This window comes from Somniosus microcephalus, chromosome 29, assembly GCF_052327205.1.
Source record: "Somniosus microcephalus isolate GS21.2 chromosome 29, FLI_Smic_1.0, whole genome shotgun sequence".
Taxonomy (NCBI): Eukaryota; Metazoa; Chordata; class Chondrichthyes; order Squaliformes; family Somniosidae; genus Somniosus; species Somniosus microcephalus.
This window is the reverse complement of record NC_141015.1, coordinates 44,302,921-44,319,659: the sequence shown is the minus strand read 5'-3', so window position 1 is coordinate 44,319,659 and position 16,739 is coordinate 44,302,921. Positions and strand designations below refer to the sequence as shown.

Sequence of the window (16,739 nt, the reverse complement as noted above, 5' to 3'; positions counted from 1 at the left end):
AAATCAGTCAACTGCTTCCCCGCACATCAATCTGTTTAGCATTCATAAAATTCCTGGTCCTTGTACTGTTCTCCTCTGGGAATAGCCTGTTATTGTGGAGCATCCTCTAACAGATGGGACGTCCCCTGACTGTGAGCTGCTGTGATGTCAGGGAAAAGCAGTCTTTAATTGGATAGATGTGAATTGGACCCTATCTGGCTCGGACTGATTCTTGAAGACTCATTAGTTGCATCCTCAGTAAATCTCACAGCCCCGGCAGGATTAGGGTTGTGCGTGCATTTCATCACTCTTTCTGCCTCCGATGGAGAAAAGCCCCAGCAACAGAAAATCGTTTCATAGAAGACACCACAGTCTCTGCTTTCGGATTTGTGTTAAATTGGGTGAGTAAAACCGCTCGGGAAGAATTTGAGAGATCTGAAGACTGTGTAGGAAACGAGACTCCATTGGACTCGAGCACTTCACACAGGTAAAGTAAACATAACTGTTTATCCGTAGATAGTCTGCTATGTAATTTGTTTCAGTAACTTTGCAACATTAATGAATTGTACCTCCTATCATCACTAGAATATTTTGTCCTGATCGTTCTGTGTTGGTTCTCTCCCCAAGCCTTTGTCAAGCATTCCAGATGTCCTGCTTCACCACTCTCTTCTGTCTGAAGTGAAACCCCTTGTGTGAATGAGTCAGTGAGTGTGTGTGAGTGGGGTGAGTGAGTGATTGTGAGTGACAGTGCGTATGAGTGTGTGGGTGAAGTGTGTCTGGAGTGTATGTGGGGTGAGTGTGTGAGTGAGTGTTTTTGAGTGTCAGTGAGTGTGGGGTGTGTGTGGGGGTGTGTGGAGTGAGTGAGTGTGTGTAGGGTGAGTGTGTGTGAGTGTGGGGTGAGTGAGTGTGCGTGAGTGTGGGGGGGTGAGGGTGAGTGGGGTGTGAGGTGGAGTGAGTGTGTGTGGGGTGAATGTGTGTGCGGGGTGTGTAAGTGAGTGTGTGTGGGGTGAGTGTGTTTTGAATGGATTCCAGCATTATTTCCTGAACAAAGCTCTCTGCCCCGATGGGGGATTCTGTTCTGCGGTGATGGGTTTTTGGGGAGGGATTTCCACTACTGCTCATTCTGGTCTGTACTCTACCAACCAGGAGCGCTTTGTAAACAATCACTGGGCAAAGGTTTCTCTAGTAAAATCCTAGGCTGCTCTTTCGAAAAGGCATTCTCCTGGAATTTCCCCAGAGTTTCCTCTGAGCTCCCCCACCCCCCCCCCGAATAACCCCCTTGAGGAACGGTAAAACCTGCAGTAGACAGCGGTTTGTGCTGGGGTCACGAGGGGAGATTGGAACAATCACCCGGGGGGTCGCCCCACTTCTGCTGCATGCGGATGACATCGTCCCTCAACGTTGCTGGAGTACGATTTGCCAAATGTCTGTGCGTCTGGGTTTAGACGTCAAATGAAGCTTCCACCACCGCACCTCCCCCTCCCCCTGCTCCCATTATTCTGAACTCCCCTCTCCCTAAAGAACATAGGAACAGGAGGAGGCCATTCAGCCCCTTGATCCTGTTCTGCCATTTAATCAGATCAGGGCTGATCTGTATCTTAACTCCATCTCCCCACCATGGCTCTGTAACCCTTAATACCCTTGCCTAACAAAAATCTATCAATCTCAGTTTTGAAATTTTCAATTGACCCCCCCCAGCCTCAATAGCTTTATGGGGGAGAGAGTTCCAGATTTCCACCACCCTTTGTGTGAAGAAGTGCTTCCTGACATCACCCCTGAACGGCCTGGCTCTAATTTTAATGTTATGCCCCCTGGTTCTGGACTCTCCCCATCAGAGGAAATAGTTTCTCTCTCTCTACCCGATCAACTCCTTTAATCATCTATAATCAGAGAAGAATCATAGAAGTTTACAGCACAGAAGGAGGCCATTCGACCCATCGTGTCTGTGCCGGCCGACAAAGAGCTCTCCAGCCTAATCCCACTTTCCAGCTCTTGGTCCGTAGCCCTGCAGGTTACGGCACTTCAAGTGTATATCCAAGTACTTTTTAAATGCGATGAGGGTTTCTGCCTCTTCCACCCTTTCAGGCAGTGAGTTCCAGACCCCCACCACCCTCTGGGTGAAAAAAGTTCTCCTCAACTCCCCTCTAATCCTTCTACCAATTACTTTAAATCTGTGCCCCCTGGTTATTGACCTCTCTGCTAAGGAAAATAGGTCCTTCCTATCCACTCTATCTGGGCCCCTCGTAATTTTATACACCTCAATTAAATCTCCCCTCAGCCTCCTCTGCTCCAAGGAAAACAACCCCAGCCTATCCAATCTTTCCTCATAGCTAAAATTCTCCAGCCCAGGCAACATCCTCGCAAATCTCTTCTGCACCCTCTCTCGTGCAATCACATCCTTCCTGTAATGTGGTGACCAGAACTGCACGCAGTATTCTAGCTGTGGCCTAACTAGTGTTTTATACAGTTCAAGCATAACCTCCCTGCTCTTGTATTCTATGCCTCGGCCAATAAAGGCAAGTATCCCGAAGGCCTTCTTAACCACCTTATCTACCTGTCCTTCTATTGCTACTCCTGCTACCTTCTCCTTCTCAAACACCTCGATCAGATCACCCCTTAATCTTCTATACTGAAGGGAATACAAGTCTAGTCTGTGCAACCTGTCCTCGTAATTTAACCATTTAACCCCCGGTATCATTCTGGTGAATCTGCGCTGCCCCCCCATTCCAAGGCCAATCTATCCTTCCCAAGGTGCGGTGGCCAGAACTGAACACAGTGTCCAGCTGCAGTCTAAGCAGAGCTTCATACAACCGTAACATAACCTCCACCCCTGTCTAGTCCAGCCCCATTGATAGAAAGGCCAACATTCCATTAGCCTTTTCAATTTTTTTTGTACCTGTCCACTAGCTTTTAGTGATTTCTGTGCTTGGGCCCCTCAATCTCTCGGCTCCCCCACAGTTCCCAGCTTCTCGCCATTTAGAAAACACACTGATTGATCTTTCTTAGGTCCAAAGGTGAATGATCTCAGCAGATGCATTGGAATTTCTTCACCATTACGAATGGGACCTAGTTGGGATTTTATTGGAATTCTTTGTAGGATCCTTTAACTTTGTACACACCCTTCCCCCTTCAGCAACTGGAGATGGTTTGGTCCATCGTGGCACCTGTAATAGATGCAAAGCAGTGAATACCCTGGTACCTCAGTGTTAGAATAACCACTGTGGGTGGACCCTGGTCAGTGAGCAGGAGCAGACACGCCCAATGGAAAGTCTGGAGATTTCCCGAGTATCCCCTGTGAATGGTTCTGTAGCGCTGTGTCACCATCACCGACAGGAATTTCACAGCTAAGGTCGAGCACCATCGTACAGGTGGAATACTTTGATTGTCTGTGTGCTCGATGGAGTTTTCAGACCCTCTAACAGAGGACTGTGTTGATCAGCGGTCGCACCTTTGTCTTCTCAAGCGGATTAAGCTCTTTGGATTGTTTTGGTAGAGCTCGTTCTACTGGAGGACTTTCCTAGGTTATCCAACCACCTTAACCACAATAATGGAACTACTGATTTATATAATGCAATGATGTAGATTATTCAGGATAAATTAATTTCAAAACAATTAATATTGACATGTGGTGAGTGTAGCGAGCTTGGGAGGAACAGGTGACTTTGGACCTCTGGTTCCCAAAGCTCTCCCCCACTGGAGGTTTTCCTCGCCTCATGTCTGGGTCTGTTGTAGACTCATTGATAGAGATTGATCGCTGTGATTGGTCAACAACCCCATTATTGTTGGATCGTGCGTATACCAGAATGGGAGAAGGCGAACTAGATGGACCTCGGCCTTTTACAGTAATTCCTATGTTCCTGATATGTTACCATAGCACATTAATGGAGTCTTGCTGTGCATACTCTCTACATGACAGCAAATGATGACAGAATTTTGCTTGGATGAGCAAACGGGGCTCAGGCACTAATAGGGGCCTAAACCCCATCTCCACCTAAATAGACAGCAATTGTTCATATTGGAGACAACATGTTATTACAACAGTGACTACGTTTCAAAAGCACTTCATTGGCTGTGAAGCACTTTGGGACGTCCTGAGGATGGGGAAGGCGTTGTATAAATGCAATTCTTTCTTTTTATTTAACTAAGACGGAATTAGGTATAAGATGCTGCTGTCCTGAGATTATTCTGCACTTTTTCCCACAGATGCTGGTGGAGATGTCAGTGTCCCGAAGACTCTACCAACTCCTCCTTTACCTTACTCCCATGCTCCTGTGCCAGGGTCAAGGTCCAGCCTTGGTCCAGCAGCGGAGATGGGAGGGAGCCGCAGGTGAAGCACCGTACAACTACTCGCCACTCCTGCCTGACGGCGCGGAAATAACTGTCCACCTCTTCAGAGCCCGGCCTCAGAGGTAAGCACAGGCTCAGCAGGCAGCTTACACCCGGAAACTGTGGCAGCAAATCATTCTAAATGGATAAGGAGGGTTTTATTTGCATCTCATTCTTCCAGTAAAGGCCTTGCACACATGCAGTCAAACCCCTGAACAGGCTGTTTATTTATAGAACAAGTATAACATTGTATGTGATGAGGTGCTGTATTGATGCAAGTCTTTCTCGTATTCCCATCAGTTTCCATTGGGAGAAAAGATCTTTGCCACCCCAATTTAAACTCAGGACTAAATATTCCCAAGTTGTTTGCAACATTCAGGTGTTTGAGTTTTGTGTATTTTTCCCTATGTGAATGGTTGTGTTGTATTATATTGTATTTTATGTGATATTTTCTGATTTGCTTTGTGTGTTAATCTAGGCTGGAGCGTCAAACATTTAGTCTTTGAGAGCAGTACAGATGCGTATTATCGAGCTTCAGTATATAAAGTCACACATCTTGATTCGGAGTTCGGAGTTATCAGAGATCAGCTCTTCACAAATCTCCAGACCCATGAAATTCAAACAAGACAAACCAGCAAATAAAACAGAAGCACAAATAGGATGCAGTACCGTGGGAGTGCTGCATTGCTGGAGGTCACTCCAGTGCAGGACTGAGGTTGGAGTCCTCTCAACTTTCCCTGCTCCAAGGAGAACAACCCCAGCTTCTCCAGTCTATCCACATAACTGAAGTCCCTCATTCCAGCAACCATTCCAGTAAATCTCTTCTGCACCCTCTCCAAAGCCTTCACGTCCTTCCTAAAGTGCAGTGCCCAGAATTGGACACAATACTCCAGCTGTGGCTGAACCAATGTTTTTTATTGGTTTAACAGAACTTCCTGGCTTGTGTACTCTCTGCCTCTGTCTATAAAGCCCAGGATCCCATAGGCTTTCTAACCAGTCCTGCCACCTTCAAAGATTTGTGCACAAACACCCCCAGGTCTCTCTGTTCCTGCACCCCCTTAAAATTGTACCGTTTAGCTTGTGTTGTCTCTCCTCATTCTTCCTACCAAAATGTAGTTTTCTGTGTTGAATTTCATCAGCCATGTGTCCCACCAGCCTGTCTGTGTCCTCTTGAAGTCATAAGAACATAAGAAATAGGAGCAGGAGTAGGCCATACGGCCCCTCGGGCCTGCTCCGCCATTCAATAGGATCATGGCTGATCTGAACCTAGACTCACGTCCACTTCCCTGCCCGCTCCCCGTAACCCCTAATTCCCTTATCTGCTAGGAAACTGTCTATCTCCATTTTAAATTTATTTAATGTTGCAGCTTCCACAGCTCTCTGGGGTAGCAAATTCCATAGATTTACTACCCTCTGAGTGAAGAAGTTTCTCCTCATCTCAGTTTTGAAAGGGCAGCCCCTTATTCTAAGATTATGCCCCCTAGTTCTAATCTCACCCATCAGTGGAAACATCCTCACCGCATCCACCCGATCAAGCCCCCTCACAATCTTATATGTTTCGATAAGATCGCCTCTCATTCTTCTGAACTCCAATGAGTAGAGTCCCAACCTACTCAACCTTTCCTCATACGTCACCCTCCTCATCTCCGGAATCAACCGAGTGAACCTTCTCTGAACCGCCTCGAGAGCAAGTATATCTTTTCTTAAATATGGAAACCAAAACTGCACGCAGTATTCCAGGTGTGGCCTCACCAATACCCTGTATAACTGCAGCAAGACTTCCCTGTTTTTATACTCCATCCCCCTTGCAATAAAAGCCAAGATTCCATTGGCCTTCCTGATCACCTGCTGCACCTGCATACTAACTTTTTGCGTTTCATGCACCAGGACCCCCAGATCCCTTTGTACTGTAGCACTTTGCAGTTTCTCTCCATTTAGATAATAACTTGCTCTTTGATTTTTTTCTGCCAAAGTGCATAACCTCACACTTTCCAACATTATATTGCATCTGCCAAATCTCTGCCCACTCACTTAGCCTGTCTATGTCCTTTTGCAGGTTTTTTATGTCCTCCTCACTCACTGCTTTCCCTCCCATCTTTGTATCGTCGGCAAACTTGGATATGTTGCACTCGGTCCCTTCCTCAAAATCGTTAATATAGATTATAAAGAGTTGGGGTCCCAGCACTGACCCCTGCGGAACACCACTAGTTACTGATTGCCAGCCCGAGAACAAACCATTTATCCCAACTCTTTGTTTTCTGTTAGATAGCCAATCTTCCACCCATGCCAGTATATTACCCCCAATCCCGTGATTTTTTATCTTGATCAGTAATCTTTTGTGTGGAACCTTATCAAATGCCTTTTGGAAGTCCAAATACACTACATCCACTGGTTCCCCTTTATCCACCCTGTATGTTACATCCTCAAAGAATTCGAGCAAATTTGTCAAACATGACTTCCCCTTCGCAAAACCATGCTGACTCTGTCCTATTAAATTATGTTTATCCAAATGCTCTGTTACTGTATCCTTAATAATGGACTCCAACATTTTGCCAACCACAGATGTTAGGCTAACTGGTCTATAGTTTCCAGCTTTTTGTCTATTTCCCTTCTTAAATAAGGGTGTTACATTAGCAGTTTTCCAATCTGCTGGGACCTTTCCTGAGTCCAGGGAGTTCTGGAAAATGATCACCAATGCATCCACAATCCCTACCGCCACTTCTCTCAAGACCCTAGGATGTAGGCCATCAGGTCCAGGGGATTTATCCGCCTTAAGTCCCATTATTTTACTGAGTACCATCTCCTTAGTGATTTTAATCGTGTTTAGTTCCTCCCCCCCCATTGCCCCCTGTTTGTCCAGTGTTGGGATATTTTTAGTGTCCTCTACTGTAAAGACTGATACAAAATATTTGTTCAGCGTCTTTGCCATCTCCATGTTCCCCACCACTAGTTTCCCAGTCCCAGCAATAGGTCTCCATTTTGGTCTCTAATCAGCCCCTCCACTCCTCTGACAACCCTTTCACTGTTAATCTGCCGACAGAAGGCCTTTGGATTCCCTTTTATGTTAGCCGCAGTAGTGGATTAACTTGGGAGGATACAGGGACACAAATACAACTCGATCTAAATCAAATGTAAAACATAATATAAACATTGCAAGGACAAAACGTGTGATTGAAATCATGGACACACACACAGAACACAACACAAAGGGAAACAGCCTCAGTCACGCACTAAAAGATCTGGTATAAAGAATAGAGACAGTGAAGGGAAGTTGTTCAACTCCCTGTGGGTCCCACTGCCTTTTCCAATTTGAAACGTGATTTGTTGGCGACTCATATTTTGTTCCCTTTCTCCACAGCCACTACTTCCTGGTGAGGGAGGACAAGAGCCCATTTTCTGTCACAGTGACCCCCTGCGATGCAGCCCTGGAGTGGCGGCTCACTGTTCAGGAGTGGCCGACACAAAGTAAGACTCATTGCTGTCCACAACCCACTGACCAGATCACTGGGTCTGCTTCTGGGAAAGGTGGGACTTGTACAAGTCGGACGGTTTACACCTGAACCAGAGGGGAACCAATATCCTTGCGGGGAGGTTTGCTAGCACTGCTGGGGGGGGTTTAAACTAACTTGGCAGGGGGATGGGGTACAGAGTGGAGCTATAGTAGGGGGTGATTTACAGCCAAATACAGAGGAAAAAACAAGTCAGCTGGGAAGGCAGAGCAAATATGTGAAGGCAAAAGGGAATATGGCAGGGCTGGAAGGCATTTATTTTAATGCAAGGAGTCTTGCAAATAAGGTGGATGAACTGAAGTTGTTGTTGAGCACATGGGAGTACGATATTGTTGCTATCACGGAGACATGGTTGAGGGAGGGTCAGGACTGGCAGCTCAATATTCCGGGGTATAGAATCTTCAGGCGAGACAGATGGGGGTGTAAAAGGGGAGGGGGTGTTGCAATATTAATTAAGGAGTCAATTACTGCTGTAAGGAGGGATGATATATTAGCGGGTTCCTCTAATGAGGCCTTATGGGTAGAACTTAAAAACAAAAAGGGGGCAAGCACTTTGCTGGGAGTATACTATGGGCCCCCAAACAGTCAGGGGGAGATAGAGGAACAGATATGTAGGCAAATCTCAGAGAAGTGTGAAAATAATAGGGTAATAATAGTGGGGGATTTCAACTTCCCCAATATAAATTGGGATAGTCAGAGTGTGAAAGGCTTAGAGGGTGCAGAATTCTTAAAGTGCATCCAGGAGAGCTTTTTGAGCCAACATGTAGAAAGTCCTACAAGAGAGGGGGCGGTACTGGACCTAATTCTGGGGAATGTAGCCGGGCAAGTGGTGGAAGTATCAGTAGGAGAGCATTTTGGCGACAGTGACCATAATTCGGTGAGATTTAAGGTGGTCATGGAAAAAGACAAAGACGGCCCGGAAATAAGGGTTCTAAATTGGGGGAAGGCCGATTTTAATATGATAAGGCAGGATCTGGCCAAAGTGGACTGGGAGCAGCTACTTATAGGAAAATCCACATCAAAACAGTGGGAGACTTTCAGAAGGGAAATAGAGAGAGTACAACGCCAACATGTTCCTGTAAAGGTCAAGGGTGGGACCAACAAGCAAAGGGAACCTTGGATGACAAGGGATATACAAAAATGCATTAGAAATAAAAGGGGGGCTTTTGGCAGTTACAAAAGACTAAAGACGGAAGAAGCCCTAGAGGAGTATAAAAAGTGCAGGGGCATACTTAAAAAAGAAATTAGGAGGGCGAGGAGGGGCCATGAAATAACACTGGCGAGCAAAATAAAGGAAAATCCTAAGATGTTTTATAAGTATATTAAGGGCAAGAGGATAACCAGGGAAAGGGTAGGGCCCATTAGGGACCAAAGTGGCAATCTGTGTGTAGAGCCAGATGATGTAGGCGGGGTTTTAAATGAATTTTTTGCATCTGTGTTCACTATGGAGAAAGACGATGCGGACATAGAAATCGGGCAAGGGGACTGTGACATACTTGAACATATTAGCATCGAGAGGGAGGAGGTGCTAACGGTTTTAGCAGGCCAAAAAGTGGATAAATCCCCAGGCCCGGACGAGATGTATCCCAGGCTGCTGTGGGAGGCAAAGGAGGAGATTGCAGGGGCTCTGACACAAATTTTCAGAACCTCTCTGGCCACAGGGGATGTACCAGAGGACTGGAGAACAGCTAATGTAGTACCATTATACAAGAAGGGTAGCAGGGATAAACCAGGGAATTACAGGCCAGTGAGCCTAACATCTGTGGTAGGGAAATTATTGGAAAAAATTCTGAGGGACAAAATTAGTCTCCACTTGGAGAGGCAAGGATTAATCGGGGATAGTCAGCATGGCTTTGTCAAGGGTAAATCATGTCTGACAAATCTGATTGAATTTTTCGAGGGGGTGACTAGTGGGGTGGATGAGGGAAATGCTGTGGATGTGGTTTACATGGACTTCAGTAAAGCTTTTGACAAAGTCCCGCATAGGAGACTGGTCAAGAAGGTAAGAGCCCATGGGATCCAGGGTGCCTTGGCGCGTTGGATCCTAAACTGGCTGAGTGGCAGGAGGCAGAGGGTGATGGTCGAAGGTTGCTTTTGTGACTGGAAGCCTGTGTCCAGTGGGGTACCTCAGGGATCGGTGCTGGGTCCCTTGTTGTTTGTGATCTACATAAATGATTTGGATGAGAATGTAAAAGGTATGATCAGTAAGTTCGCAGATGACACGAAAATTGGTGGGGTGGTAAATTGCGAGGAGGAAAGCCTCAGGCTACAGGACGATATAAACGGGTTGGTCAGATGGGCGGAAAAGTGGCAAATGGAATTTAACCCTGAAAAGTGCGAGGTGATGCATTTTGGACGGACAAATAAGGCAAGGGAATACACAATGAGTGGTAGGACCCTAGGAAGTACAGAGGGTCAGAGGGACCTTGGTGTACATGTACATAGATCCCTGAAGGCAGCGGAACAGGTAGATAAGGTGGTTAAAAAGGCATATGGGATACTTGCCTTCATTAGCCGAGGCATAGAATATAAGAGCAGGGAGGTTATGATGGAGCTGTACAAAACGCTGGTGAGGCCACAGCTGGAGTACTGTGTGCAGTTCTGGTCACCTCACTATAGGAAGGATGTGATTGCTTTGGAGAGGGTGCAGAGAAGATTCACCAGGATGTTACCTGGGATGGAGCGCCTCAGGTATGAAGAAAGACTAAACAGGCTGGGGTTGTTTTCCTTGGAGCAAAGAAGGCTGAGGGGGGACCTGATTGAGGTGTACAAAATGATGAGGGGCATAGATAGGGTAGACAAAGAGGAACTTTTCCCCTTAGTAGGGGGGTCAATAACAAGGGGGCATAGATTCAGGGTAAGGGGCAGGAGATTTAGAGGGGATTTGAGGAGGAACTTTTTCACCCAGAGGGTGGTTGGAATGTGGAACTCAATGCCTAAAAGGGTGGTAGAGGCAGGAACCCTCACAACATTCAAGAAGCATTTGGATGAGCACTTGAAATGCCATTGCATACAAGGCTATGGACCAAATGCTGGAAAATGGGATTAGACTGGACAGGGATGGATGGGCGGCGCAGACACGATGGGCCGAAGGGCCTCTTTCTGTGCTGTAAAACTCTATGACTCTATGACTATGACTCTATGACCAGCTGTACAGGGGGCTTCTCAAAGTAATGAAAACAAAGGCCACAATAGGAAAGAAGCAAATACAAAATGTGGAACAGATGCTCTTTAAGGAAATTGAGAAGATGAGAGAAATGTTGCACGAACTGGCGTAATGTGATTGTAGGATTAGTTTAAATATGATGAGTCACATGACATGGAGCTCATGTGGGAGTCCACACCCAAGGGAGGATTAGATTTTCTTTAAATGGCAAGGACATCTTGCATTGAGTAGCAACCTCAGTGCACTTGGGTTCTCTCAATCAGCAAATTTCATTGGGTTGACATCCATTGCCTTGCCTCTCTCTGTGCCCACCAGTGCATCAGCTGCAAGATTCTCACCATTAGATCACGCCATGGTCTCCTCCCTACCCCCCACGTGAACATTTTCTTTAAGCACTAGGTATAAAAATATTGGACATGGGGGGAAAAGGGCTGTTTGGATGATTCTTGATTGTCAGTCAATCGGGTAATGAAGAGTCTGTTCCCTTTACAATTGGTGGAGGAGGTGGGGCCCCGCGAGGATGGACATGTTGGGCGACCAATGACAGGAGTTTTTTTTGAGGCAGGTGGTCATGTGCTGAAAGCTCCAGGAATAAATCCAAGCAGAGTTGGCAACCCCAAGTTGCTCACAATGTGCAGTATAACTCCTTCTTCTTAGGCAGTCCCTCGGAACCGAGGATGACTTGCTTCCACATTAAAAATGAGTTCTCAGGTGACTGGTGAGTCCAATGCGGGACCTACAGTCTCTATCACAGGTGGGGCAGACGGTGGTTGAAGGGGCGGGTGGGTGGGGTGCTTGGGTTGACGTGCGCTCCTTGCGCTGTTTGCGCTTGGCTTCCACTTGCTCCCGGCGGAGAGACTCTAGATGTTCGGCACCTTCCCGGATGCTTCTCCTCCACTTTGTGCGGTCTTGGGCCAGGGATTCCCAGGTGTCGGTGGGGGTGTTACACTTTTTCAAGGAGGCTCTTGAAGCGTTTCCTCTGCCCACCTGGGGCTCTCTTGCCGTGCCGCAGCTCCGAGTTGAGCGCTTGTTTTGGGAGTCTCGTATCGGGCATGCGGACAATGTGACCCGTCCATCGGAGCTGATTGAGCGTGGTCAAAGCTTCGATGCTGGGGATGTTGGCCTGAGCGAGAACATCGACGTTGGTGCGCCTATCCTGCTGGCGCACGGCACAACATTCATTTGTTCACAAGACGTGTTTAAGAGTCTGATCGACTTTCTCTGAATTTCAGGTGCTCACCGATCTGGGAAGTTGCAGAAACTTCAGCGGAACCCGGACGCTACGAGCGCTCTTTTCACCTACAAGGGAAACACAGTGGAGACTTACGTGAGAGTTTCATCGCATTCCGCCTTCTACAGGCTGCAGCTCATTGCAACCGAGAGGGACACCCAGATCAGAGTCTACATGACAACCAGCCCAGAGAATGAGCCTCCTTCCCCAGAGCTGCCCTTTGACCCTCGTGTAGATGTCACTTCTGTAGGGCAGGCGACAGTGGCTTTGGCCTGGAACCCCAGCCCGTCCAATTTACGGTATGAGGAGAACATTCAATATTGCCTCTTGGTCAATCAGCGACACAACTACAGAAGTCTGTGCGCTGCCGAGTCTCGGGCGGAGCTTCCTGATGACCTGTGGCCAGATCTGCCAGTGATGTCCATCTACTCGGATGGGCGGGTGATCCGTCTCACTGGAACGGAAGACCTGCCACTGCCTCCCAATGGTCTCCGCAGCCCATTCTCCGCGGAGCCAAAGTCGGATCTCATGCGGCTCTGCATCGGCGACAGAAACGCTTACTCGGTGTCAGACTTGCGGCCCAACGCCCTCTATTACTTTGATGTGTTCGCTGTGAATGTTCTCACCAACACCAGCTCTGCATATGCAGGGACCTTCGCAAAGACATTGCAGCGGCCAGATCCCAACATCCTTGATCTGAAGGAAGGAATTATAATCCAGGTTTATGTCGGGAAAGACGGTCAGAAATTCTACAGTTTCAGGCCGCACACTTGGCACAGAAGGGTGCAATTCACCATCTACTCTTGTGGAAAAATACACGTTCAGATCGAGAGAAACGGCAAGCTCGTTGCGTCAGAAAATACCGAAAGTCTGAAGCATTTTCAGCTGAAACGAAAGGCCAAGGCCAGATATGTCGTTCGGATCAAATCCACGGGGCCGTCGGGGGCGTCTGTGAAAATCTTGGTGTCCACACGTCCCAACAAACCTCTCTTCCCGCGTCTCCCGGGCAACCTCAAACTGAAAACTTTTGACAAACTGAGGACCTGCAACTCGGTCACTGTTGCTTGGCTGGGAACATGGGAGCAAAACAAGTTCTGTCTCTACAAGAGAGAGATCGAGGAAGAACAGGTGGAGAAAGAAATAAAGAAACCAAACAGGTGCTTCGGGCCAGAGACACGGAAAGTATCGGAGAAAGTGCGCTGCAAGTATTTTCACAACTTGAACAAGCAGCGCGCAGTGACGGTGGAGGTGGTCACGGGCCTGAAGGCAGGGACAACCTATTTGTTCGATGTCTATGTGATTGGGTACAGAGGACATTCTGTCAAATACCAAAGTAAGGTCGTAAAAACAAGAAAGGCATGCTAACTTTTCCCAAATTCAGGATAACTTTCATACAAAGTCTGGTTTGGAAGCCAGGGACTCAAACTTTTAAGGAGTGTATTTGAGATATTTAGGAATCTGCATTCAAACTACCGCAACCAACATTGCATGAGCGGAAATGGTTCCTGTGAGTCCTGAACACAGACTTAGATCAGAGGTTTTCAAACTTGTGTGTGTGTGGGTGGAACCCCCTGACAAAACATTTTAAAATTAATTCACAGGATGTAAACATTGCCGGCATTTATTGTCCATCCTGAATTACGCTCGAGAAGGTAGCGGTGAGCCAACTTCTTGAATACAACTAAGTGGCTTAGTAGGCAGTTAAGAATCAACCACAACACAAAATCAAAATACTGCAGATGCTGGCAATCTAAAATAAAAACAGAAAATGCTGGAGACACTCAGCAGGTCAGACAGCATCCGTGGAGAGAGAGAGAGAGAGAGAGAGAGTTAACTCAGGTCGATGATCCTTCATCTAATGCAGGGTTATTGACCTGAAACATTAACTCTGTTTCGCTCTCCACAGATGCTGCCTGACCCGCTGAGTATTTCCAGCATTTTCTGTTTTTATTTAAGAATCAACCACATTGCCTGGAGTCACATATCGGGCAGACCGGGTAAGGACGGCAGATTTCCTTCCCAAAAGGACATCAGTAAACCAGATGGGTTTTTACCACAATCCCATAGTTTCATGGTCACTATTACTGACACTAGCCTTTTATTCCAGATTTATTTAGTTGAATTATAATTCCACAGCTGCCCTGGTGAGATTTAAACTCAGGTCTCCTGGATCACGAGTCCAGTAACATAACCACAATGCTACCGTTCCCCGTTGTAATAATGACAAATTCCCAGGGACCCTCTGTACTTACTTCTGAAAAACAGCCTCAGCTACCCAAAGGAAAACTGTGCGATCATCACAGAAATTGTTTGTTAGCAGACAGGAACAGAAATAATATCCATAAGTACAATAGAATACAGAATTCCGATGACCTCGCGACTCCTTGAATCCCTTCACAAACCCCCAAGGTCCTGTGGATCCCAATTTGAAGACACATGATTTTAATGACTGGCTGAATGAGATGGGCTGAAGTGCTACTTGTTTCCACCTCCCTACAAAGTTTGCTGAGTGGGTCAGAAGGCTCCTGATCTCAGATTGAGGGAATTTGTGGACAGGGTTAAGCCGTATAGAACTGAGATTCAGTGCTGATGGGCCAGGGGATTTCAACCGACGAGTCTTCAACCAGCTCCTGAAAACAAACATTACGGTCTCCGCAGTTATTAGTGGAAGAACACTTCACAATCGTGTGGCAGTCATTAATCCAGGGTTTTAACAGAAGAGATTAACACATTTAAAATAAACAAGTTAACACCAGAGTTAAAGCACTGGATAAACTAATATCCTACCAATGTGGTCTCATTGAAAAGAGGAGTTTCTAGTTCTTTAATGAGCCAGACACTGGGATTATTTGTCAGGATACTCTTGTAGTCTTACATCCAATAGAGGCTGAAATCCTGTTCCTCACCCATTCTTTCAAATGCCAGGTTCAAGTGTTACACAGAAGACTCTGCCTTTGAGTCTTTGACTAGAGCAAGCTGGGCTCTTGGTTGAAAACGCTGTATCAAGTGAACTCTCGTTGCATTTTACATCAAACTCGTTCATCTTAGTCCGGCTCGATTCTGTTTTTCTGTGTGCTGATAAATTATTTGGAACCATCGAGGCACCTTTAGATTTCTTTGGTACAGATGTAGATTCAGTTAAAGAAAAAGAAAGCACTTGTATTTATACAGAACCTTCCATCATCTCAGGATGTCCCAGAACACTTCACAGCCAAAGTATAGTCGCTTTTAATGTAGGGAAACATGGTAGTTAATTTGCACATAGCAAGGTTCCACAAACAGCAATCAGATTACATAGAATTTACAGCGCAGAAACAGGCCATTTGATCCAACAGGTCTATGCTCCACACGAGCCTCCTCCCACCTTACTCCATCTCACTCGATCAGCACTTGTATCTTGCCTCTGAACCTTCCTATCAAATCCCAGAATCTCACAGCTTAGAGAGACCATCCCTACTCATCCTCACTAATATGTAGATAAATAATTCACTGCAATGCGATTTAAAATGTCAATTAGAACAAATTAAATTTCAGTGTGATTCATAATAGCTGGAGTGTGAATACTTATGCAATAAAATTAATGGACTGTGAGAAAAGCAATGATTAATTGCTGTGAATAAAATCTGTTCATTTGAGTGTAACTGAACACAAATTCAGACATTTACAACAGCTCCTAACGGTCAGAGTTCACTCAAATTCCAACTTGGTTCTCTTGCCCTGCAACTCACCACCCGTGACCAGGTCGCCATCCCTCCAGGATTGCCCTGGAGTCTCCGGGAAGTGAAGAATATTCTCCAGGACACGGCTCCGAGCAATCATAGGAGCAATAAAAAACGTTTTCTTTGACCATTTTCATTCATTAGTTATTATAAAAATATTGAAGATGGGAAAAAGGGCTGTTTGACTGACATTCAAGAATCATCCAATTGGGAAATGAGACATTTCACTTTCCGATTGGCTGAGAGAAGGCGGGGCACTGCTCGGATGGACAACCAATGGCGAGTGTGGGGGCGAAAGGCCACATGGTGAATCCTCCTGGAACACATCCAACCAGAGTTGGCAACCCTATGGGACCAGAACCATCTCAATCCAGGTTTTAAAAAGTCTTCCTCGCACTTTATAAACAGAAAGAGCTGTGACAAATGTTTTAGGAAACCGACTGTGCTCTCTAAACAATCAAAATGTGCTGTACAGGAGTGAATGTGTGCGTGAGCATGAGCCCAGAGCCCTCTCCTGGCTGTGATTCGCAGTCTGCAGTGTAATAGTCCTGTCCGTGAATCACATTCAGATCAGTCGCGTACTATAAACCACTAAAGCTACACAGCTTTATAAATTCAAGATGCAATCCCGGTTATAATTTATACTCTATCCATCAATAAACCTTTGCATTTAACAAATATACATCTTGCAGACTAATAAGCATCAGGTTCAGTTGGCCATCGATTTCCGTGGGGTCCTGTCTTACAAATTCAAAGTGTTGGGAGCTGGTGAATGGGTCAAACCAACCCTTGATCTACAAGCACCCATG

The 16,739-nt window shown here is 46.3% G+C and overlaps 1 protein-coding gene across 1 annotated transcript; it reads left to right on the top strand.

Moving 5' to 3' along the window:
* Positions 1–111: 111 nt before the first annotated feature.
* On the top strand, positions 112–15,807 carry LOC147098704 (protein NDNF-like). The gene is made up of 4 exons (XM_085970754.1): positions 112–466; positions 4,183–4,388; positions 7,664–7,770; positions 12,213–15,807. The coding sequence occupies exons 2-4, from the start codon at positions 4,183–4,185 to the stop codon at positions 13,574–13,576; spliced, it is 1,677 nt and encodes a 558-aa protein (XP_085826880.1). The 5' UTR covers positions 112–466; the 3' UTR covers positions 13,577–15,807.
* Positions 15,808–16,739: the final 932 nt, after the last annotated feature.